We start from the raw sequence: 23,871 nt of genomic DNA, 5'->3' as shown, positions 1-23,871 counted from the left end.
TTGCTGCTTTCTCGTTTATTTCTCGTTCACTTTTTTGCCTCTTTTCCCCTTTTTTTTGCCCATTTTTGGGGGGGTCTGTCCCGGGGTGGGGGGGAAGGATCCATAGGGGAAGATCGGGGAGGAATGGGGGGGGGGGGCAGCTTTTGGGGGGCAATTTTGGGGCTTTTTTCTGCTTCTTTGCCCGGGGGGGGGGGGCACCGCATGGGGGGGTCTACAGCTACGGCTTTCGGGGGGGGGGGCGGGGGGTAGGGGAGGGGGGCAGGAATTTGGGGAGGGGTCAGGTGGGGCTAGGGGGAGCTGGGTTTTGGGGGCGGGGGGGGTTGGAGGGGTGTTGGGGTTTGTTTTGGGGGTCGGGGGGGGGGAGTCGGGAATGTTTGGTGGGGATGGGGGTGCAGACCCCCCCCCCTTTCGGGGGGTCCTGTCGGCTCGTGTGGGGGTGTCCAAGGCCACGCCGTGATGCATTCAGAGAGATGCTGGGGGGGTCCCCTAATGTTTTTTTTTGGGGAGGGGGCCCCGAAGGGGCAACACGGGGGGCAAAGGGGAGGGGAAGTGGGAGGGGTCCCCAAGGGTTTTTTTTGGCTAACTCCAACACGGGGGGGGGGGGAGGACCCCACTTGTCCCCCCCCCTCCATGAGGTGATTTGTGGGGGGGGCGGGGAGGGGGCACGGAGGGGTCCCCCCATTTGGCAGTGGGTGGAGGGGGGGCTGGGGGGTGGAGCAGTGGTTTGGCAGGGGAGTGGGGGAAGTGGGAAGGTTTTGGGGGTGTCCCCCCCACTCATTTTGGCTTGGGGGGGTCTCCATTCCGGGGATGAGGGAGGGGGTTCTGGTCCCACTTTGGGGGGGTGTTCCAAATGCTTTTGGGGTTCCTCTCCCATCACCATGAGGTCCCCACTGGTGCAGGGGGCCCCATAGCAGGGGGAGGGAAGGGGGGGGGGCATTTGGGGGGGACCCAATACTTGGGGGGTTCCCAGGACTTGGGGAGGGAGGTCCTCACACTTCGGGGACCCCCCCCTCTCCCCATAGTCAGTGAAGAGCTGGCAAGTTTGTCAAGTCCTGGGAAGGGGGGGAGGGGGCTCCCCAGGTCTCAGGGGAGTCCCCAAGTCCTGTAGGGGCTCCCCAAGCCCCGGGGGTGGTCCCCGAGTGCCGGGGGCGGCTCCCCCGCGCCCGTGCCCCGCTGGCGGGGGTCAGTCGAGCGCGGGGGCGGCGCCAGGGCTGTTGGGGGGCGAGCTGCCGGCGGTGCCGCGGGCGCCGCTGTACTGCCCGATGAAGGATCCGTCCTCGTTGAACTGCACGTCGGCGCTGCCCCCGTACCCGGCCAGGCTGTCGTCACTGCCCAGACCGCCCCCGGGGGGGCGCCACCGAGCTGCCCGACGCCTTCTCCTCCCCGTCGCTGCCACGGAGACAGGCGGCAGTCGGGCGCGGGGCAGGGCCACCGCGGGCAGCACCCCACGGTCACCACCACCCCATGGTCACCGTCCCATGGTCACCACCCCATGGTCACCACTCCATGGTCACCACAACCCCATGGTCACCACCCCAGGGTAAATACCACCCCATGGTCACCACCCCAGGGTCACCCCCAGCCCCACTGCCCCCCTCCCTCCTTTTACCTCTCCAAGGACCTGCAGCAAGCCAGAGCAGCAGAGGAGACAGGAGGGATAATTAGCGAGGGGTTAGTTAATGAGGGGGTTAATTAATGAGGAGCGATTAATGAGCGGTAATTAGCTACTGATAGTGAGTGAGAAGCAATTAATGAGGGGGAATCAGTGAGGGGGAATTAGTAAGGGGGTAATTAGTGAGGGGGAATTAGTGAGGGGGGCAGGTAACCCCCACCTGTACTCCCCAAAGGTTTCATCCTTCATGGGCCGAGCCTCTGAGTCACCCTGGGTGTCCTCCTTGTCCTTCACTGGAGGGAGCACACAGGGGTCAGGTTTGGGGGGGACCCCCCCGGGGGGGATCCCCCTTACAATTCTAGGAACCCCCCAAAGCCCCTCAAAATGTGGGGACCCCCCAGAGACCCCCTAAAGCCTCAGAGCCATCCCCACATGCCCAACCCTCCTCATATACCCCCCGCCCACCAGACTTGAGGACCCCCCCAAATTAGAGACCCCCTCCCCCAATTTAGAGACCCACCCCCAAACTTCGAGGCCCCTCCCCAAGCCTTGGGTCCCCCCCCGTCAAAACTCCAGGACCCCCCCCCCCCCAAAACGAAAGCTCTCAGAGCTTCGACGGCTGCCCAGAGGCTGCCTGGGGCAGTCGGGGGGGGGTTCCGGGGGGGGCCGCGGGGTTGGGGGGCGTGGGTGGGGGTCCCGGGGGGGCTCACCCGAATACTTGCCCCCCTTGCTGCGCTTGATGAAGCAGAGGATGAGCAGCAGCAGCAGCAGCAGCACCGCAGCGCTCACCAAGCCGATGAACCAGCCCTGGGTGGCGAAGGAGCCCGCGGGCACCAGCAGCACTGGGGGTACAGCACAAGGGCTGGGGGACCCCCTGGGGAAGAGGGGGGTCTGGCGGGGGGGGGGGGGGTCGGGGAGGGAAAGAGGGGATGGGGGGGGGGCTGGGGAGAGTTTGGGGGCTTCTTTGGTGCGTTTTGGGCTCTATGGTGGGGTTTTGGGGTACTCTGGATGGATTTAGGGGTACCCTGACTAGTTTGGGAGCTCCCTGGCTGGTTTCAGGGGTACCCTGGGGAGGGTTTGGGGGGCCACTCACGGGTGCCATTGGTCCACACCTCACTTTGCCAGCAGGTGACGCTTTCCCCGCTGTGTGTTTGGGGCTCTGTGGTGGTTTTGGGGTGCCCTGGGGGCTGTTTCAGGGGTACCCTGGGGGCTGTTTTGGGGATACCCCAGGGCTGTTTTGGGGGGCCACTCACGGGTGCCGTTGGTCCGCACCTCGCTCTGCCAGCAGGGGGCGCTCTCCCCGCTGTGTGTTTGGGGCTCTGTGGTGGTTTTGGGGTGCCCTGGGGGCTGTTTCAGGGGTACCCTGGGGGCTGTTTTGGGGATAACCCAGGGCTGTTTTGGGGGGCCACTCACGGGTGCCGTTGGTCCGCACCTCGCTCTGCCAGCAGGGGGCGCTCTCCCCGCTGTGTGTTTGGGGCTCTGTGGTGGTTTTGGGGTGCCCTGGGGGCTGTTTCAGGGGTACCCTGGGGGCTGTTTTGGGGATACCCCAGGGCTGTTTTGGGGGGCCACTCACGGGTGCCGTTGGTCCGCACCTCGCTCTGCCAGCAGGGGGCGCTCTCCCCGCTGTGTGTTTGGGGCTCCCTGGTGTTTTAGGGGTACCCTGGGGGCTGTTTTAAGGGCACCCTGGGGGCTGTTTTGGGGTACCCTGGGGGCTGTTTTGGGGTACCCGGGGGTGGTTTTGGGGGGCCACTCACGGGTTCCGTTGGTCTGCACCTCGCTCTGCCAGAAGGGGACGCTCTCCCCGCTGTGGCTGCGCCCCACGAACTGCACGCGGTAGGAGGTGCCGGGGTGCAGCTCCTCCAGCCGGAAGCGCCGAGCCGAGGAGTTGGTGCGGCCCGAGAGGAACCAGGGACCCTCCCCTGCCGCGGGGGGAGGGGGTGCAGCACTGAGAGGGGACCCCCAACAGCGCCCCCAGACCCAACGGAAGAACCCCGATAGAGTCCCCACAAAAGAATCCCCTCAGAGCCCCCAAAAAGAACCCCTCAAGAGACACCAACCCCCCCAACTGACCCCCAAGAGACCCCCTGAGAAACCCCAAAAGACCCCCGGAAAAACCCCAGGAGACCCCCAAGACCCCCTCAAAAACACCCCAAACCTCAAGAAACCCTCAAAGAGGAGCCCAGAGGACCCCCAGGAGGATCTCCTGAAGACTGCCCCCAAAGACCCCTAATAGATGTCCCCCAAATCCCACCCAGAGCCCCCCAAGCCCCCTCTCAGTACCCTGGACCACCCCCCAAAACCCCCTAGACCCCCCCCGAAGACCCCCAAGAGACCTCTCAAGATCACCCCAGAGTTATCTCCCACTGTGACCGTTTTGAGGCTGTGCCTTTAAGCAAGGGACAGCGCTGGGACACGCTGGCTGAATGTTTTGGGATTGCAACGAAAACAATCGGATATTCTAAACGACTTTCATTGGTGGATTGGTAGAATGCAACTTTTAAGTTTTGGGTTCGGTTGGATAAAGAGAAGCACTAATCCTGCACGAGGCCTACTAACATTCTGCTTGCTTAAAAACTACCTTCCCTGCCCAGCAGGAGATCATAGCTATTGGATCTCCTTTTGGCTCCTGCCTCTGCTGGATGAGAGCTACTGCAGCTGCCCTCCTGCTCCTCAGCCACGTGGCCAGACCTGATCCTTCTCCCTGCTGCCTCTGCACCTCCTCAGAGAAAGACTGGTTTTGTATTGTTCTTTTCTGTCCCCCTCCCATCCCTTCTTGTTCCTTGCCCTGGTGAACTTTTCCTGTTATTGTCATATATATATAGTTGAAAGAAAAATTCTTTGCCTCTCTACTTCCAAGCCGACTCCAGATTGTTGTTTAGTGGATTTGCTCCTTACCCCTTTTTTTGTTTCCCCTCTCTGTTTGGAGGGAGAAAGGGAGAAGGGGGGGGGGGAGTGGGGAAGAGATTGTCAGCCTTTTCTCCATTTGGTCTTTTAACTCCCAGTTAAGGCTCAAACCACTACAGGGAGGTAGGGGGAGAAAGGGAGGTGCAGGGGGGGCACCCTCCTCTGTCTGGAGGAGGGAATTTCATTCCTGTATTCTTTTTTTTCCCTTGCTGTCTATTTCTGTACATATATTGTAAATACTTTATTTAGAATAAACCAAACCAGGTTGGAAGAGACCTTCAAGATCATCGTGTCCAACCCATCAACCAATCCAACCCACCCAAACAGCTAACCCATGGCACCAAGCACCCCATCAAGTCTCCTCCTGAACACCTCCAATGACGGCGACTCCACCACCTCCTTGGGCAGCCCATTCCAATGGGCAATCACTCTTTCTGTATAGAACTTCTTCCTAACATCCAACCTGAACCTCCCCTGGCACAGCCTGAGACTGTGTCCTCTTGTTCTGGTGCTGGCTGCCTGGGAGAAGAGACCATCATCCGCCTGTCTACAACTTCCCTTCAGGTAGTTGTAGAGAGTGATAAGGTCACCCCTGAGTCTCCTCTTCTCCAGGCTGAGCAACCCCAGCTCCCTCAGTCTTTCCTCACAGGGCTGTGTTCCAAACCCCTCACCAACTTTGTTGCTCTTCTCTGGACTCGCTCCAGCAAGTCAACCTCCTTCCTAAACTGAGGGGCCCAGAACTGGACACAGGACTCAAGGTGTGGCCTAACTAGTGCAGTGTACAGGGGCAGAATGACCTCCCTGCTCCTGCTGGCCACACTGTTCCTGATGCAGGCCAGGATGCCATTGGCCCTCTTGGCTGCCTGGGCACACTGCAGGCTCATGTTCAGCCTGCCATCAACCAGTACCCCCCAGGTCCCTCTCTGCCTGGCTGCTCTCCAGCCACTCTGACCCCAGCCTGTAGCACTGCCTGGGGTTGTTGTGGCTGATGTGCAGAACCCGGCACTTGGATGCGTTAAATCTCATGCTGTTTGATTCCGCCCATCTGTCCAGCCTGTCGAGGTCCCTCTGCAGAGCCTCTCTACCCTCCAGCAGATCCAGCAGATACTGTATATATATTGTGTATATCTACCCTGCCTTTCCACATTGCTTGTAAAATATAGCATCCCTTCTGCTTCTCTGGCTGAGTTAGCTGTGGGGGGGGAGAGAAAGCTAGGGCCTTCTCCCTCAACCCACCACATTTTTAATTGGCGCCCAACGTGGGGCACGAGAATAGCTTGATTTATCACTTGCTGGCAAATATGAAGGTGCTTTGGATTTTTAAGCAGTTGCTCTTTTCAGTATGTTGGGTTCTGATGTACAAATACTGTCTGGGCCTCCTTGTCGACCATCTAGGTAAATATTTAATGCAAAAAAATGTATCTATGGTTCAGGTCTAAGATTCAAGTTCTGTATGACCGCTGTCTGGGACTCTTGTGGCTTACGAGATACAGAACTGTGACCTCTAGCGCTCTCCCAATTGAGATAAGGGAGTTTAAGATTCCAGTAGGTGAAAGAGTAATTTTAAGTGATGGCTGGGATCCAAAGCTGATTTTTTTGATGTGTGTAATCCTGCTGCTGGTGATAATTGATGTTTATTCGTTACGTTCTTTGCGCCGGGAGAGAAAAGTATCTAAGGCCTGCTTCGTTATTAAGCATAGATCAAAGAAGAGGCGGCACACTTCTGGCTCAGCCCCAGAGACGTCCAGTGATGAGGAGAGTGGAGAAGCTCTATCAGTTAAAGCTAAAGCTAAAAAAGTCTGTTGGAAAGGCTGCCTTGAACGGTGCTGTTGCTGATTCTGGCAAGCAGCCAGGGGCGGTGGCAGCTTCCAACATGGTGGCTCCCCCCGTCTTCGGCCGCCATTAACGAGGCAAAGTCATTTCCGCCTTCCTTCACGGCAGGAGCGGAAGCCCCCTCCAGAGCAGCTGATCTGTCTCAAGACCTGTCATCTCCTGTTAAGGCGGCTGTAAATTCAAACACACAGCTCCAATTAAGCAAGTAGCAGTTTTAAGAGCAAGAAGAGGAAAAGCCAAAGCTGATCCAGGAGCTGATGGGGGAGAAGAGCAGGAGACTGATCCTGCTGAGGGACCTTCTACTAGAAAAGATCCTGCTGAGGAGGAGGAGAAGGTCTGTTTTAAAGATCTAGCGGAGTTAGTGAGATCAAACCAGGATAGAGATGCAGCTAGGACAGCAGCTAGCAGTGGTGCTTCTCAGCTTAAAGAGATCCTTAGGAGAGTGACAGCAGGATTATGGGGACAACATGTTCGGGAAGATGTGATAGATGGAGAAGAAGATGACCTTCAGGGATGTTCTTCTCCTCGCGAAGAGGTTAGAAACGTGCGTAAGGATTACACCAGAGCAGATAAGGAGCCAGTTCTAACTTGGCTTAGCAGATGTTATGATACAGGTGCTCCAGCTCTAATGGTTGGAGACAAGTCAGCAGCTCAGCTAGGAAGTCTCTCGAAGGATAATGGAATAGATAGACATCTAGCCAAGATTTTGGGTAAGGTTAATCTGTGGGTACGCCTTTTATTTGCAGTTGCCCTGAGTTACCCTTCCCGAGATGATCTTCCATGGAATCCTAAACCCTGGACTACCATAGATGAAGGAATTAAGCATCTGAGAGAATTTGCTGTTAGAGAGATACTCTATGGTGAGCATGAAACTCTGAATCCTGATGACATTCCTGCAGGAACTGGTCTTGCTAAAAAGCTCATCAAACACTCCTTCTAATTGCTCAAACATACACACATGAAATGAATCACCTAGGCCTTCTCTCTCAACATGCTACACCCCCCCAAACAACAGAGTCCAAACAACCTCTCCCCCTTCTCCAGAGCCCCTCAAAAGCCCTCTCGGGATGCTCAACCCTCCCTCAATCCCCCACAGATCCCCCCCGGGATGCCCTCAAACCTCACTCAGTCCCACCCCAGCCCCTTCCCAGTATTCCCCCCCCGTCCCTTCCCAGTATTCCCCCCTCCCCAGTACCCCTCCCTTACTGCTTTTGCTCTGGATCTGGACCTCGAACTCCAGGTCGGGCTGGGGCCGGGCCAGGCTCCAGCGCAGCTCCATGAAGTCCTCGCCCACCTCCCCAACCTCCACGACCCCCAGCAGGGGCAGAGCTGGGGAGGGGGGGAGGGGGAATCAAAATGAGGGGGAAATTCCACTTTCCCCCCCACCCTACCCAAGAAACACAACACCCCCCCCACACCCCCAAAATGTGGGGAGGGGTCCCCAGAACTGGGAACCACCACAATGTGTCCCAAGAGCAGATTTTAACGGGGAGGTCTTGGGGTCCCTCCCAGCGGGTCTCAGGTATTTTTTGTGGTCTCTGGGTCCCCCTTGGGGGTCCTTGGGTTATTTTGGGGGGTTTTGGCGCTAATGTGGGGGTCCTAGCGGGACTTGGGGTCCCTCACAGAGGGTCTCAGGGCCCATTTTGGGGACCCCCTCCATGAGTCTTTCAGGGGTCCTCTGGCTCCCACCCAGGGGGGTCGGGGAGCATCTGTGAGGTGTCTGCGGGGTCTTGGGGCTCCTCTGGGGGGTTCAGGGCAGGGTCTGTGGGTCCAGGGGGGCTCAGAGGCCTGGGGGGGGTCGGGGACCCACCGGGCTCGGGGCTGAGGCTGCCGAGGCGCTGCAGGGGCGGCCCGGCGCCGGCGGCGGTCAGGGCCCGCAGCAGGATGCGGTACCGGGCCCGGGGGTGCAGCCCCCGCAGGGTGGCGTTCAGGGTCCCGGGGGGGAAGGACATTTCGGGGGGGGAGGCTTCTTCCGTGACGTCATCGCCGGCGTCATCGTCCGCATCATCGTAGGGACCTGGGGGCTCTGGTGGGGGGGGAGGGGGTGGGGGGCTGAGGGGAACCCCAAAATACAGCAAAATACCCCAAAAGCTCCAACCCCCCTCGGGCCCCTCCCAAACCTCCAGGGAACACCAAACAAACAGCTCAGACACCTCCCAGGGCCTCCCCGGTGCCTTTTGACATCCTCCCAGTCCCTCCCAGTGCCTTCCCAGTGCCTTTCAGCATCCCAGGATACCCTCCCAGTCCCTTCCCAGTGCCTTTCAGTGCCCCACGATGCCCTCCCACACCCCTCCCAGTGCCCACACTACCCTCCCAGTGCCTTCCCAGTGCCTTTCAGCACCCCAGGATACCCTCCCAGTCCTTCCCAGTGCCCACACTCCCCTCCCAGTCCCTTCCCAGTGCTTTTTAGTGCCCCATGATGCCCTCCCACACCCCTCCCAGTGCCCACACTACCCTCCCAGTGCCTTTCAACACCCCACGATATCCTTCCAGTCCCCTCCAAGTCCCTCCCAGTCCCTCCCAGTGCCTTCCCAGTGCCTTTCAGCACCCCAGGATACCCTCCCAGTCCCTTCCCAGCGCCTTTCAGTGCCCCACGATGCCCTCCCACACCCCTCCCAGTGCCCACACTACCCTCCCAGTGCCTACACTACCCTCCCAGTGCCTTTCAACACCCCACTATATCCTCCCAGTCCCCTCCAAGACCCTCCCAGTCCCCGCCCAGTGCCCACTCCCCTCCCAGTCCCTTCCCAGTGCCTTTCAGCGCCCCACGATATCCTCCCAGCCCCCTCCCAGTCCCCCCTACTCCCCCCCAGCCTCTCCCACTCCCCTGCCGGTCCCTCCCCGCGCCCCCGCAGCGCCCCCAGCGCACCCCTGCGGTACTGCAGCAGGAAGCCTGTCAGGAGGCCGTTGGGGTGCCGCGGGCGGCGCCAGCGCAGCGCCAGGCGCGAGTCCCCCCGCCCGCTCCAGCAGCAGCTGCTCGGGGGGGCCTGGCACTGGGGGGACACAAATTGGGGGGGGGGGGTGAGAGCAGAGTCGGGGGGGGGTGCAGGCTGGGGGCCAGACACCCCCAAAGCGGGGAAAGAAGACACAGAGTCGGCAGGGTGGAAATAGAGGAACAAAAAGGGGACCTCGGAGTTGGGGAGGGGGTACACATGACTCAGTGCTTTTGGGGGTGTCAGAACATTTGGGGGGATCTCCATATTTTGCCGGGAGGGGGTCTCAGGCTATTTTGGGGGGGGGGGGTGGGGGTGTCCCTGGCTCACCTCCCTCGGGGGGTTGGGCTGGGGGAAGGGTCTCTCTTTTTGGGCTGCTCAGGGGCTCCCAGGCTGTTCAGGGGGGCTCAGACTGTTTGGGGGGGCGGATCTCCGGGTATTTCTGGGGTCTCCCCCCGGCTCACCTTCCTCGGGGGTCTGGAAGAAGATATGGTTGGGCTGGGGGAAGGGTCTCTGGTTTTGGGCTGCTCAGGGGCTCCCAGGCTGTTCAGGGGGGCTCAGGATGTTCGGGGGGGGGCTCAGACTGTTTTCAGGGAGGGGGGTCTCCGGGTATTTCGGGGGTGTCCCCCCCGGCTCACCTCCCTCGGGGGTCTCGAAGCGGTACTCGTCGCTGGGGGGGGCCGTCGCCCTTCCCGTTGAACACCAGCACTCGCAGCCGGTAGCGGCTCCAGGGCCGCAGCCCCCCCAGCAGCACCCCCGAGGCCTCCCCGCTCACCGTCAGCACCCCGGGGGGGCCCTCCCCGTTCTGGGGAGGGGGCTCTGGAGCGGGGACGTGGCGCCGGGCTCGTTCGCCCACCCACCCGTCCCGCCAGTAAAGCACCTGGGGAGGAGGAGGGCACCCCAAAACCAGACATCAGCTCACAGACCCCCCCCACCAGGAAACACTACAGACCCCCCCAGACACCCCCCAGCTCCTCCTTCAACCCTCTCCTGACCCCAACCTTCCCCCCAAAGACCCACCCCAAGACTGCCCCCATACCCCAATTGCTCCCCCTAGACTCTAAATCCACCCCAGACCCCAATTCCCCCCCCAGATTCCAAACCCACCCCCAGACCCTAATTCCCCCCCCAGACTCCAAATCCACCTCCAGACCCCAATTCCCCCCCCAGACCCCAATTCCCCCCCCAGACCCCAATTCTCCACCCAGACTCTAAATCCACCCCCAGATCCCAATTCCCCCCCAGATTCCAAATCCACCCCCAGACCCCAATTCCCCCTCCTAGACTCCAAATCCACCCCCAGACCCCAATTCCCCCCCCAGACCCCAATTCCCCCCCTAGACTCCAAATCCACCCCCAGACCCCAATTCCCCCCCCTAGACTCTAAATCCACCCCCAGACCCCAATTCCCCCCCCAGACCCCAATTCTCCCCCCAGACTCCAATTCCCCCCCCAGACCCCAATTCCCCCTCCTAGACTCCAAATCCACCCCCAGACCCCAATTCCCCCCCCAGACTCCAAATCCACCCCAAGTCCCCTATTTCTGCCCCAGATTCCAAATCCCCCCCAGACCCTAAAGCCTCCCAACAATCCAGACTTCACCCCAACCCCACCCCCCTTGGTCCCCAGATTTCCCCCCCCCCCCACCAGGATCCTACCTCCCCCTCCCAGACCCCAAATTCCCCCAAGCCCCCCACATCCGCCCCCATACCCGAAATCCTCTCAGGTGCCCCCGCAGCATCGTGGGGTCCCTCTGCAGGCTCCACTCCACCCTCACGCTGCTGCTGTTCACGATCTCCACCCCCACGTTTTCAGGGTACACCAGGGGCACTGGGGGGAGGGGGAGCACAAAGGTGAGTCCCCCCCAGGGCTCTGTTTGGGATCCCCCCCACCCCCAGAGCTCTGTTTCGGGGTCCCCCCTCACTCACAATCCTCCCCTGAGTATCCGGTGACCAGGGGGGGCTCCGGCCCCTTCCCCACCTCGTTGATGGCCTGCACCCGGATCTGGTAGGGGCTGAAGGTGGGGGTGTCCCCCAGCACCAGGGGGGGGCCCCCCACAGTCTGCTCCTCCCAGGGCCCCCCCGCGGGCTCCAGCGGCCTCCACTGCACTCTGTACTGCACCTGGGGGGCGTTCCAGGCCCGGGGGGGCAGCGGCTGCGGGGGGAAGGTCAGAGGAACAGTCACAGAAACCCCTCCCAAACAAAAACGGACCCCCCCACAAATAACAGTGGACCACCCCTGGATAGAAGTGGGTTCCCCCCAGACCCATAATGTCCCCCCCAGACCCAAAATCCCTTCCCCAGACCCTGAAATTCCTCCCTCCAGACCCAAAAATGCCCCCCCCAGACACAAGAATTCCCCCCCCAATCCAAAATGCCCCTCCCTGGATCCCCAAGCCCCCTCCAGACCCCCAAAAGCCCCCCAGAAACCTCAAAGCCTCCAGTACCTCCCAGCTGATCACCAAGTTGTTGGTTTCATTCCCTTCACCTTTGACCCCCCCGGGGTTCTGCTCAGGGGCTGTGTGGGGGGGAGAAACAGAGGCTCAAAGACCCCCCCCAGTTCTTCAGAGACCATTTGAGACACCACCCCCCCAATTCCAGAGTTGTGGGGGGCATTTTGGGGCTCTGGGGGAGATTTGGGGCCCTTAGACTCCTGGGCATCAGGACCCCCAGGAGTATTTGAAAGGGAGAAAGTGGTCTTGGGGGTCTCAAAGGAGGGGAAATGGGGGGGCTCCAAGTGACACTGGGGGTGTTCTGGGGGTGCTTTGGGGTTTGGGGGGATTTGGGAGTCCCTCACCCACCGGGGGGGGTGCTGATGGGGGGATTTAGGGATCCCTCACTAACCAGAGGGGTTCTGATGGGGTGGATTTGGGAGAGCTTTGGGGGTGCTGGGGGCTTTGGGGGTCCCTCACCCACCAGAGGGGGTGCTGATGGGGGGGATCTGGGAGGGGTTTAGGGGTGCTGGGAGGGTTTGGGGTGCTGGGGGCTTTGGGGGTCCCTCATCCACCAGAGGGGGTGCTGATGGGGGAGATTTGGGAGGGGTTTAGGGGAGCTGGGAGGGTTTGGGGTGCTGGGGGCTTTGGGGGGTCCCTCACCCGCCGGGGGGGTGCTGATGGCGGCGCTGGCGGCGCTGGGCTCGCCGCGGCCGTAGGCGTTGGCAGCCCGCACCCGGAACCGGTACCGGCCGTAGGGAGACAGGGACAGGGCGGCCCAGGGCTGCCCCCCCGGCACCGTCAGCCGCTCCTCGAAGACCCCCGGGCTGAAGATCTCCTCCTCCTCCTCCACCACGAATTCTGGGGGAATGGGGGGGGGGGGGTGTCAGGAGTGCCCCTCCCCGGGCACCCCAACCCCTTCTGACCCCACCCACACCCCCCAAATCCTGATCTGCCCCTGGCATCCCATCGAGACCACCCTGACACCCCTCACCTCCAACCCTCCCCACTGCCCCTCACCCGACACCTCCTGACCTCCCCACAGCCCCCCCCAGACACCCCAGATTCGCCTCCCACCCCCCCCCCCGGACCCCCCTTACTCTCTACGGGGCTGTTGTGCTCCTCCCCGGGGGTCCAGCTCAGCCGGACCTGCCTCTCGCCCACCTCCAGCACCTGCAGGTCCCGGGGGGGGCCCGGCCGGCCTGGGGGGGAAAGGGGGCAGTTAGTGGGGGGCAACCGGTGTGCAGCGGGGCAGGACTGGGGGTCACAAGGGCAGGACCGGGAGGTAACAAGCACAGAATCGGGCCCAAACCGGTTCCGAGCTGGCCCAGCCCCTCCTGCCCATCCTCCAGGGCCGTTTTCCAGTGCCCCCCGCCCCGCACCCCGGGGCGCTATCTGCGGGGGTCTCCCCGCGCCGGGCTGTATCTGCAGGGGTCTCTGCGCCCCGGGCTGTATCGGGGGGTGGGGGAGGGGGGGTGGTGTCTCTGCTGACCCACGACCCGCAGCTCTGCCGCCGCCTCCACGTGGTCCAGCAGGGTCCATGCGCGGCAGGAGAAGGTCCCCTGGTCCTCATAGTCCACCCCGGACACGCGCAGGGTGTCCCCCAGCAGCGAGTACCTGGGGAGGGGGCCACCGCGGGTGGTGGTGGATCAGAACCCCCATAGTAGGAGCCGAAGACCCCAAAATTCATCCAGACTCCCCCCACCTGCCGCCGTCGGGACCACTCTCCCCTTCATCTCTCCCCCATTATCCCCCCTACAATGCGCCCATTCCCCCCTACTGCCCTCCCATTCCCACCCCATTCCCTCCCCCGGGGGTTCGGGACCCCACTTGTCGCTGCTGGGACCATTCCCCCTCGCTTCCCCCCTATCCCTCCCCCCCTTTTTCTCCCCCTATCCTCCCCCCAGGAGCCCCCCACTTATCGCCTCCGGGGCCATTCCTCCCCATTTCCCTCTCCGGGGGTCGGGACCCCATTTGTCGCTGTCGGGGCCATTCCCTCCCCATTTCCCCCTTCCCCCTTCCCCCCCCCGCAGTGGTCGGGACCCCACTTGTCGCTGTCGGAGCCATTCCCTCCCCATTCCCTCCTTCCCCCCCCGCAGTGGTCGGGACCCCACTTGTCGCTGTCGGGGCCATTCCCTCCCCATTCCCTCCTTCCCCCCCCGCAGTGGTCGGGACCCCACTTGTCGCTGTCGGGGGTGTCCCGCAGCAGCTCCCCGTCGCGGCGCCACTCCAGGCCGTTGGTGGTCAGCTGGGGGTCGAACTGCGGCACGCAGCGGAAGGTCACCGCCTGGCCCTTCTTGGCCGTCACGCTGCGGGGGGTCTCCAGCAGCCGGGTGGGGGCTGGGGGCACACGCAGCCGTTGGGGGGATGGAAGGGGGGGATAAGGATTTGGGGGCGCTTGGGGTTAGGGGGGATTCTTGGGGTGGTTTGGGTGATTGGGGGTGATCTGGGGGTGTTCTGTGTGACTTTTGGGGAGGTTTGAGGTGATTCTGGGCAGATTTCGGGGGCGTTTTGCCCGGTTTTGGTGCTCTTCCCAGCCGGAGTGTTTTTGTTGGCGTTCGGGGGGGGGTGGGGGGGTGGGGGGGGGGCGGTGCAGCCCCCTCCCCGTACCTCTGACGTGCAGCAGGGCGGTGGCCGAGGCGTTGCTGTGGCCGTTCTCCGCCCGGCAGGTGTAGGGCCCCGCGTCCCCCCGCCCCACCGGCGCCAGCCGCAGCGTTCCGTTGGTGAAGACAAAGACTCTGTCGTCCAGCAGCGCCGGCTCCAGCGTCGGCGTCAGCCTGGGGGAGCACGGGGGGCGTCAAGGAGGGGTTGGGGAGGGGCACTGAAGGGGTCTAAGTGGGACCCAAGAAGAGCTTCTGGGGGTGACAGAAAGGTCTGGGGGTGTCCCAAGGGAGGTTTGAGGTTGCACAGGAGGGTCTGAAAAGGTCTGGGGGTGTCCCAAGGGAGGTTTGGGGGTGACAGAAGGTTCTGAAGGGGTCTAAGTGGGACCCAATAAGAGCTTCTGGGGGTGACAGAAAGGTCTGGGGGTGTCCCAAGGGAGGTTTGGGGGTGACAGAAGGTTCTGAAGGGGTATAAGTGGGACCCAATAAGAGCTTCTGGGGGTGACAGAAAGGTCTGGGGGTGTCCCAAGGGAGGTTTGGGGGTGACAGAAGATTCTGAAGGGGTCCAAGTGGGACCCAAGAAGAGCTTCTGGGGGTGACAGAAAGGTCTGGGGGTGTCCCAAGGGAGGTTTGAGGATGCACAGGAGAGTCTGAAAAGGTCTGAGGGTGTCCCAAGGGAGGTTTGGGGGTGACAGAAGGTTCTGAAGGGGTCCAAGTGGGACCCAAGGAGAACTTCTGGGGGTGACAGAAAGGTCTAGGGGTGTCCCAAGGGAGGTTTGGGGATGCACAGGAGAGTCTGAAAAGGTTTGGCAGTGTCCCAAGGGAGGTTTGGGGGTGCACAGGAGGGTCTGAAAAGGTCTGAGGGTGTCCCAAGGGAGGTTTGGGGGTGACAGAAGGTTCTGAAGGGGTCTAAGTGGGACCCAAGAAGAGCTTCTGGGGGTGACAGAAAGGTCTGGGGGTGTCCCAAGGGAGGTTTGAGGTTGCACAGGAGGGTCTGAAAAGGTCTAGGGGTGTCCCAAGGGAGGTTTGGGGGTGACAGAAGGTTCTGAAGGGGTCCAAGTGGGACCCAAGGAGAGCTTCTGGGGGTGACAGAAAGGTCTGGGGGTGTCCCAAGGGAGGTTTGGGGGTGCACAGGAGAGTCTGAAAAGGTTTGGCAGTGTCCCAAGGGAGGTTTGGGGGTGACAGAAGGGTCTGAGGGAGGTCTTAGGGGGACCCAGGGAGGGTTTGGGGGGGTACAGAGGGGTCTGAGGAGGTCTGGGGGTGTCTCAAGGAGAGTTTAGGGGGCACACAGAGAGGTCTGAGGAAGTCTGGTGGTGTCCCAAGGGAGGTCTGAGGGTGACAGAAGGGTCTGAGGGAATCTAAGGGGGACCCAAGAAGCATTTGGGGAGGGGACAGAAAGGTTTGGGGGTGTCCCAAGGGAGATTTGGGGGAGCACAGAGGGGTCTGAGGAGGTCTAGAGGTGTCCCAAGGGAGGTTTGGGGGTGATATAAGGGGCTAAAGGGGAGCCAAGGAGGGGGTTGGGGTGTGGCACAGAGGGGTCTGAAAGGGTCTGGGTTGTCCCATGGGATATTTAGGGGGGCACAGAAGGGTCTGGGGGGGGTTCCCAAATAGGGTTTGGGGGTGGCCGGGGGGAGGGTTGGGGGTTCAGGGGGCGCAGAGGAGGTTTGGGTGGGATGGAGAAGTTTGCGGAGTGCCACATAGGGTCTAGGGGGTGCCGCGGGGGGGTCTCTGACCACTGGATGCTGGGGGTGGGGGTCCCGAAGGTTCGGCAGTGCAGCAGGGCGGTGCCGTTCTCCACCACCGCGTATGGAGCCTGCGCCGGCCCCAGGATCCGCACCGGCAGCTCTGCGGGAGGGGCTACGTGAGCACCCCACCCCCCCCGAGACCCTCCCCCAATTCATCCCCGCCCCAGAAACCGCCCCCCGCCCCCCCCCCGGATTCATCCCCCCCAACCCCAGGACACCCCCCGCCAAAACAGAGCTCCCCCAGGGCTCCCCTAATCTCCCCCCCAGGAGCACAGAAGTGCCCCAGACCCCGCCCCACAGACCCAAAATCCTCCCCCCAGGGGCTCCAGTGGGGGTGCCGTGGCCCCTGGAAGGGTCTTGGTGGCCCCAGGAAAGGGTTCTGGTGGCCTGGATGGGTGTTGGTGGCCCAGCGGGACTGCTGATAGCCATGGGGTCCCTGTTGGTAGCCCAGGGGTCCCTGTTGGTAGCCCAAGGGTCCGTGTTGGTAGCCCAGGGGTCCCCACGTACCCACGACGTGCACGAAGGCGTTGGCCAGGAGGTGGCCGTGGGGGTTCCGGGCCTGGCACTGTGCCACCAGGGATTCGTTGGGCAGCAGCTGGGGCAGCAGCAGAGCTCCGTCCCGCAGCACCCAGCGGGCAGCGCCGGGAGCCTCTGGGGGGCGTCAGTGAGTCACAGGAGGACCCCAGACCCACCCACGGGGCACCCACAGTCACACAGGAGACCCCAGACCCACCCACGGGGACCCCAGATTCACCCACGGGGCACCCACAGTCACACAGGAGACCCCAGACCCACCCACGGAGATCCCAGACCCATCCACGGGGCACCCACAGTCATACAGGAGACCCCAGACCCACCCACGGAGATCCCAGACCCATCCACGGGGCACCCACAGTCACACAGGAGACCCCAGACCCACCCACGGGGATCCCAGCTTCACCCATGGGGCACCCACAGTCACACAGGAGACCCCAGACCCACCCACGGAGATCCCAGCTTCACCCATGGGGCACCCACAGTCACACAGGAGACCCCAGACCCACCCACAGGATCCCCAAACCCACCCAGAGGACCCCCAAAGCCCACTCACAGGACCCCAGACCCATACAGATGGCAGCCAGGGGACCCCCCCTCCAGTCACCCAACCCCACCCAGGGGATACCAGACCCCCCCAGGGGGGGCCTCAAACCCACCTCTAGACACCCTCTAGAGACCCCCCGGAGCCCCCCACCCCGGTTACCGTTCAGGGGGACGCCGTTGATGCTCCAGCTGAGGAGGGGTCTGGGCTTGCCTCCCACCCTGCAGTCCAGCCGCGCCGACTCCCCCGGCCCGAAGACCCCACTCTGAGGCTGCCGCACCCAGTACGGCGCCGCTGCGGGCAGCAGGGGGGCTCCCGAGGGCTCACAGCGCCCCCTGCTGCCCTCCCAGTACGTCCCAGTGCCCCCAGCTGCCCTCCCAGTGCCCCCAGCTCCCCTCCCAGTGCCCCCAGCTCCCCTCCCAGTACATCCCAGTGCCCCCAGCTGCCTTCCCAGCGCCCCCAGCTCCCCTCCCAGTACATCCCAGTGCCCCCAGCTGCCCTCCCAGTGCCCCCAGCTGCCCTCCCAGTACATCCCAGTGCCCCCAGCTGCCCTCCCAGTGCCCCCTGCTGCCCTCCCAGTACATCCCAGTACCCTCCCAGTACATCCCAGTGCCCTCAGCTGCCCTCCCAGTGCCCCCAGCTCCCCTCCCAGTACATCCCAGTGCCCTCAGCTGCCCTCCCAGTGCCCCCAGCTCCCCTCCCAGTACATCCCAGTGCCCCCAGCTGCCTTCCCAGTGCCCCTGCTGCCCTCCCAGTACATCCCAGTGCCCTCAGCTGCCCTCCCAGTGCCCCCAGCTCCCCTCCCAGTACATCCCAGTGCCCTCAGCTGCCCTCCCAGTGCCCCCAGCTCCTCTCCCAGTACATCCCAGTGCCCCTAGCAGCCTTCCCAGTGCCCCTGCTGCCCTCCCAGTACATCCCAGTGCCCCCAGCTGCCCTCCCAGTGCCTCCTGCTGCCCTCCCAGTACATCCCAGTACCCTCCCAGTACATCCCAGTACCCCCAGATGCCCTCCCAGTACATCCCAGGGCCTCTACATGCCCTCCCAGTACATCCCAGTGCCCCCAGCTCCTCTCCCAGTACATCCCAGTGCCCCCAGCTGCCCTCCCAGTGCCCCAGCTGCCCTCCCAGTACATCCCAGTGCCCCCAGCTGCCCTCCCAGTGCCCCCAGATCCCCTCCCAGTATGTCCCATTGCCCCCAGCTGCCCTCCCAGTGCCCCCAGCTCCCCTCCCAGTACATCCCAGTGCCCCCAGCTGCCCTCCCAGTGACCCCAGCTCCCCTCCCAGTACATCCCAGTGACCCCAGCTGCCCTCCCAGTGCCCCCAGATCCCCTCCCAGTATGTCCCATTGCCCCCACATGCCCTCCCAGTGCCCCCTGCTGCCCTCCCAGTATGCCCCAGTGACCCCAGCTGCCCTCCCAGGGCCCCAGCTGCCCTCCCAGTGTATTCCAGTGCCCCCAGCTGCCCTCACAGTGCTCCCAGCTCCCCTCCCAGTACATCCCAGTGCCCCTACATGTCCTCCCAGTGCCCCCAGCTGCCCTCCTGGTGTACCCCCGCACTCCCAGCTCCCCTCCCGGTGCCCCCCCGCGCCCCCAGCTGCCCTGCCGGTGCCGGTGCGGTACCCTGCACGGTGACTCGGTGGCTGTGGGCCGCCGTGCCGCGGCTGTTGGAGGCCTCGCAGCGGTACTCTCCGTCGTCCTCCTCCCGCACCTCTCGCAGCCTCAGCGTCTTGTTGAAGTTCTCCAGCACGGCGCGGGGCGGCAGCTCCCCGTTCAGGCGGCGCCAGCGCACGGCGGGCGTGGGGCTGGGGGCGCGGATTTGGGGAGGGGGCACGGCAAGAGCAGACCCCCTCCTATTCTCAGATGCCCCCCCCCCGACTCCCTTCCCCCTCCAGGACATCCCCCCAGACCCCTCCCCACTTCCGCGATGTACTCCAGGATCCCTCCCCAGACTCTCAGGACCACCACCACCCCCAGGACCCCTCCCCACTCACAGCCCCTCCGCGATGCACTCCAGGACCCCTCCCCAGAATCCCAGGACCACCCCCCCAGGACCCCTCCCCACTCACAGCCCCTCCGCGATGCACTCCAGGACCAGCGTCTCCCCCCGCAGCGCCACCACGGGGGGCTGCGGCTCCCTGGGCACCAGCAGCCGGGGCCGGCGGAACTGCAGCGAATTACCTGGGGGGGGGGAGTCAGGAAAAAGGGGCTGGGGGAGGCAAGGGGTACCCCAGGGGCATCCCCCTCCCCAAATATCAAAGGACACATCCCCCCAACAGCCTCACCAAAGTAAATTGTAGGGAGGGTCCCATGGAAGGGACTATTAGGGGGGTCCATAGGAAGCACTGGGGAGTACCATAGGAAATAACTGGGGCGGGGGGGTGTCATAGAAGATATTCTCGGGGGGGGGTCCCATGGAAATAATCTGGGGGGGAGGTCCCACAGAGCCCCTTGAAGGCGATCCCCACCCAAGTGACTTCAGGATCTCTCCCTTTCAAAGCCAGCAAGAAGGCGAGGAGGGGGTCCCGGAGGAACCGCTCGTGGGGGGGGGGGGGGGGTGGTGTTTAAATTTCAGGGGTGGTCGTCCCCCAGCGGGGCCAAGCGCTCACTGGGGGTGACGCGGAGGTCCAGGGGCTCCTTCTGGATGATGGTCCTGGGCCCCAGGTAGTGCGCGTGGCAGATGTAGTCCGGGTGGCTGTCGCCCACCTGAGCGTTGGCGAAGTACAGGAACCCGTCCTGGCCCATGGACACCCGCGCGTCCTGCGCGATGTGCACGATCCCTGCGCGCACACGGCCGTCAGGGGGGACGGAGGGGGGTGGAGAGGGGGCTAGGGGCTTTGGGGGACACACGTTGGAGAAGCACAGGAACCCGTCCTGGCCCACGGACACCCGCGCGTCCTGCGCGATGTGCGCAATCCCTGCGCGCTCACGGGGCGGGGGGCCGGGGTGCGGGGGGTGGTGGGCTGAGGGAGCACACAGCAGGCTGGGGGGCACACGGGGGGCACCTCCAGCTTGTGTGGACGAGAGGGGGACGGGGTTAAAGGGACGCCCTCCATCCTGTGCAGGAAAAGGAGGGGTCCAGGGGGGGTGGGAAAGAGGGGATGGGGGGGTGGGGTGCAGGGTTATTTTGGGGGGGGTTCACTCACGGCTGTTGAGCCAATAGATCTTGGGGGGCACAGCACTCTTGGGGGGGTCGCAGGGCAGCACCACAGGGTCCCCCTCCTCGACCTCCACTGGCGTCACCTTCTCCTTGGGCCACTGCGGTGTGTCTGGGGGGGGGAGCACCCCAGATTAGATGGGGAGACCTCCCCAAAGATACAGAGAGCCCCCCCAAAAAAAAACCTGCACCCCCCCCAAGAAAAAGCCCTGTAACCCAACCCCCCCCGTGCCCCCAGAACCTTCCCAAGCACCCTCCTATCTCTCACCCCCTGTACCCCCAAAACCTTCCGTCGGGGACTCTCCCCACACCCCAGGGACCCACATCCCCCCCCCCGAAAACCCTGCACCCCCATGCCCCCCCAGCCCCACTGGGTCCACCCTCGGGGGTGTTTTTGGGGTGGTTTAGGTGATTTTTGGGTGCCCGGGGGTGGTGCCGGGGCTCACTCTCGGCGATCAGGCGGCTCTCCCGGGACAGCGCCGTGCCCAGCTCGTTGCTCGCCCGGCAGCGGAATGCTCCCTGCAGCCGCCCGGCGGCGCTGGCGTTCATCTGCAGCGTGCCCGGCTCGGGGCCCAGCCACACCCCGGGGTGCTCCTGGGGCTCGAACGGCAGCTCCTCGCGTGTCCACTGGTACCTGGGGGGACACGGACGTGGAGGGACGTGGGGAGGGGGGCATAGGGGATCACGGGGGGGGCACGGGGATGGGATGGGGGTGCCCAGCGGGCACTGGGGGTCCCGGGGGGTCCCCACTCACTGGACAGGGGGGTTCCCGGTGGCAGCACACTTCATGATGACGTCATCGCTGGGGAACACCACGAGCTGAGGGGGGGGCTCCTCGATCAGCTCCGGGGGCTGCGGGACTGGGGGGGGAACGGGGACACAGTGGGGACCCCAGACCCACAAACTTGCTCCTCAGGCACCCCGTTGGGAACCCCACACACCTGACCCCCTGGGTGCCCCCCCAAGACCTCCTTAGAGGTCCCCTCAAGACACACACCCCACCCCCCCAGGGACACCAGTGTCCCACAAGACCTTCAACAGGGTGCTCAAACTTCCCCAGGCTCCCCCACCAGGGACCCCAGAACCCTTCAAGACTCCTCCCAGGAACCCCACAGCCCCCCAGGACCCACCAAGACCTCCTCAGGGTCCTCAAACACCACCACCCCCCCCCAAGACCTCCCTGCCAGGGACCTCAGATGCCCCCAGGGCCCCACCCCCAGACTCACGCTCAGGCAAATCATCTGCACCATCCGGGGGGGGGGTCGCAGAGGCGGGGGAAAGAGAGAGAGAAGTGATCAAGGGGGCAGGGGTTGTGAGCAGCTGTGCTCCTCGTCCTCCTCGTGCAAGGAGCTGAGTGTGCAAAGAGGCCTGGTGCAAGGCGGGGGGGGGGGCTCCGAGGGGCCCTCGTGCAACAGGGTGAGCATGCAAAGCCCTCGTGCAAGGAGCCGAGCGTGGAAAAAGAAACCACCATTGTGCAAGGCGCGGGGAGAGGCTTGGAGGGGTCCTCGTGCAACAGGACGAGCGTGCAATCCCCTCGTGCAAAGCCCCCCCGCCCCCAATCCCAACCCCACTCACACTCCGGGGGGATCACGACGGCAGTTCCGGGCCCCCCTCCCAACAGGAGGAGGAGGAGGACGAGGAAGAGCCCCCGGGGCTGAGCCATGACCGGGGCCGGGCTGCAGGTTGTTGGGGGGGGACACACACGGGGGGGGATTTACTCGCCCCCCCCATTTCCATTGTGCGGCGACCAAAGCCTCCCCTCCCCCCCCGAGGATGCGCCCGTTCCCATGGCAACGGCCGGAGGAGGGGACCTGGCAGCCTGCTGACCCCCTCCCCAACCCAGACCCCCTCCACTTATCCCAGTTCCCCCCCCCCCGTTAACCCCGGTGTGTCCCCCCAGCTAACCCAGTTCCCTCCCCCAGTTAACCCCGAGTTAACCCAGACCCCACCCCAGCTAATCCGCTTCCCCCCCCCCCCAAATTAACCCAGACCCCCCCCAGCTAACCTGGTCCCCCCCCGCCTACGTCAGCACCGCGGAGAGGGACCCGCCTCCCAACCCCCCCCCCAAATGGACCCCAGCGACCCCCCCCAGTTAACCCAGAACCCCCTCAGCTAACCCAGACACCCCCCTCCGTTACTCCATTCCCCCCCCGTTAAACCAAGACCCCTCCCCAGTCATCCCAGACCCTCCTCCCCGTTATCCCGGCTCCCCCCCACGTCAGCACCATGTCAGCACCATGGACAGGGACCTGCCCGCCGCTTCCCCTCCCCAAACGGAGCCCAGCGATCCCCTCCAGGTAACCCAGACCCCCCCCCCCACGCCCTACAGACCCTATAGAGCTCCTATGGACCCCCCTTCACCTCAGCCCAGCCCCACAGAGCCCCTACGGACCCCCTAGAGACACCCCCCCTTTACCTGGGCCCAGCCCCACACATCCGCCCGCACCCAGCCCCTGCAGCCCCTTCGGGTCCCTCCTGCCCTCCGCCTGTTGCCATCCTCTGTTCCCGCCTCATCCAGACCCCCCCCAGAGCCCCTGCAGAGCCCCTTTAGTGCAGTCCGGCCCCATAGAGCCCCCACGGACCCAACCCAGCCCCTCTAGGCTGCCTTGAGCTCAGCCCAGCCCCACAGACCCCTATACCTCCACCCCATCCCCCAGCTCGTTGCCATCCTCTGTTCTCACCTCATCCAGAGCCCCTTTACTGCAGCTTGGCCTTATAGAGCCCCTTTACTATAGCCCCCATAGAGCCCCAATCCAACCCCTATTGCCCCCCTTAAGCTCAGCCCAGCCCCACAGAGCCCCTACAGACCTGCATGTACCTCCCCCGAGCCCTTACAAACCTCCTGTACCGCAGCCCAGCCCCTCACATCCCCTCCACACCCACCTGTCCCTCAGCCCAGCCCCTGGAGAGCCTTTTCCTTCAGTCCAACCCCTACAGATCCTCCTTTCCTCAGCCCAGCCCCTGGAGAAGCCTTTTCCTTCGGCCCAACCCCTGGCAAGGCTCTTCCTCAGCCCAGCCCCTGGAGAAGCCTTTTCCTTCAGTCCAACCCCTACAGATCCTCCTTTCCTCAGCCCAGCCCCTGGAGAAGCCTTTTCCTTCGGCCCAACCCCTGGAAAGGCTCTTCCTCAGCCCAGCCCCTGGAGAGCCTCTCTTCTCTCAGCCCATCCCCTATAGATCCTCTGTTCCTCAGCCCATCCCCTACAGATCCTCTTCTCTCAGCCCATGCCCCATAGATCCTCTGTTCCTCAGCCCATCCCCTACAGATCCTCTTCTCTCAGCCCATCCCCTACAGATCCTCTTCTCTCAGCCCATGCCCCATAGATCCTCTGTTCCTCAGCCCATCCCCTACAGATCCTCTTCTCTCAGCCCGGCCCCACACATCCCCTCCACACCCACCTTTACCTCAGCCCAGCCCCTATAAACCCACATTTACCTCGGCTCCTAGACCCTCCTTTTCCTCAGCCCAGCCCTGTAGACCCCCTGTAGAGTCCCTACAGACCCACATTTATCTCAGCCCATCCCTACTGACCCCCTCAAGCCCCCCCCATCAAACCTCCTTTTTTTCCCCCTCAGCTCAGCCCCA

At 63.4% G+C, this 23,871-nt stretch overlaps 1 protein-coding gene across 1 annotated transcript; it reads right to left on the bottom strand.

Moving 5' to 3' along the window:
• On the bottom strand, positions 1-22,981 carry L1CAM (L1 cell adhesion molecule). Its single transcript, XM_068152997.1, is given in 31 exon segments — positions 1-1,340; positions 1,342-1,389; positions 1,610-1,621; positions 1,833-1,905; positions 2,323-2,454; positions 3,367-3,531; positions 7,556-7,678; positions 8,160-8,375; positions 9,219-9,303; positions 9,305-9,342; positions 9,921-9,960; positions 9,962-10,162; positions 10,994-11,112; positions 11,211-11,436; positions 11,729-11,799; positions 12,377-12,574; positions 12,814-12,915; positions 13,206-13,330; positions 13,894-14,053; positions 14,324-14,490; positions 16,047-16,158; positions 16,566-16,709; positions 17,299-17,430; positions 18,755-18,936; positions 19,201-19,312; positions 19,741-19,911; positions 20,278-20,400; positions 20,735-20,922; positions 21,043-21,148; positions 21,864-21,964; positions 22,970-22,981. Coding segments are annotated over 31 exon segments (3,834 nt in total). The 5' UTR covers positions 22,975-22,981; the 3' UTR covers positions 1-1,183.
• Positions 22,982-23,871: the final 890 nt, after the last annotated feature.

The sequence above is a fragment of the Melanerpes formicivorus genome, unplaced genomic scaffold, assembly GCF_026170545.1.
Source record: "Melanerpes formicivorus ecotype bairdi unplaced genomic scaffold, bMelFor1.0.p_v2 SCAF_25, whole genome shotgun sequence".
NCBI lineage: Eukaryota > Metazoa > Chordata > Aves > Piciformes > Picidae > Melanerpes > Melanerpes formicivorus.
This window is presented reverse-complemented; position numbering and strand designations above follow the sequence as displayed.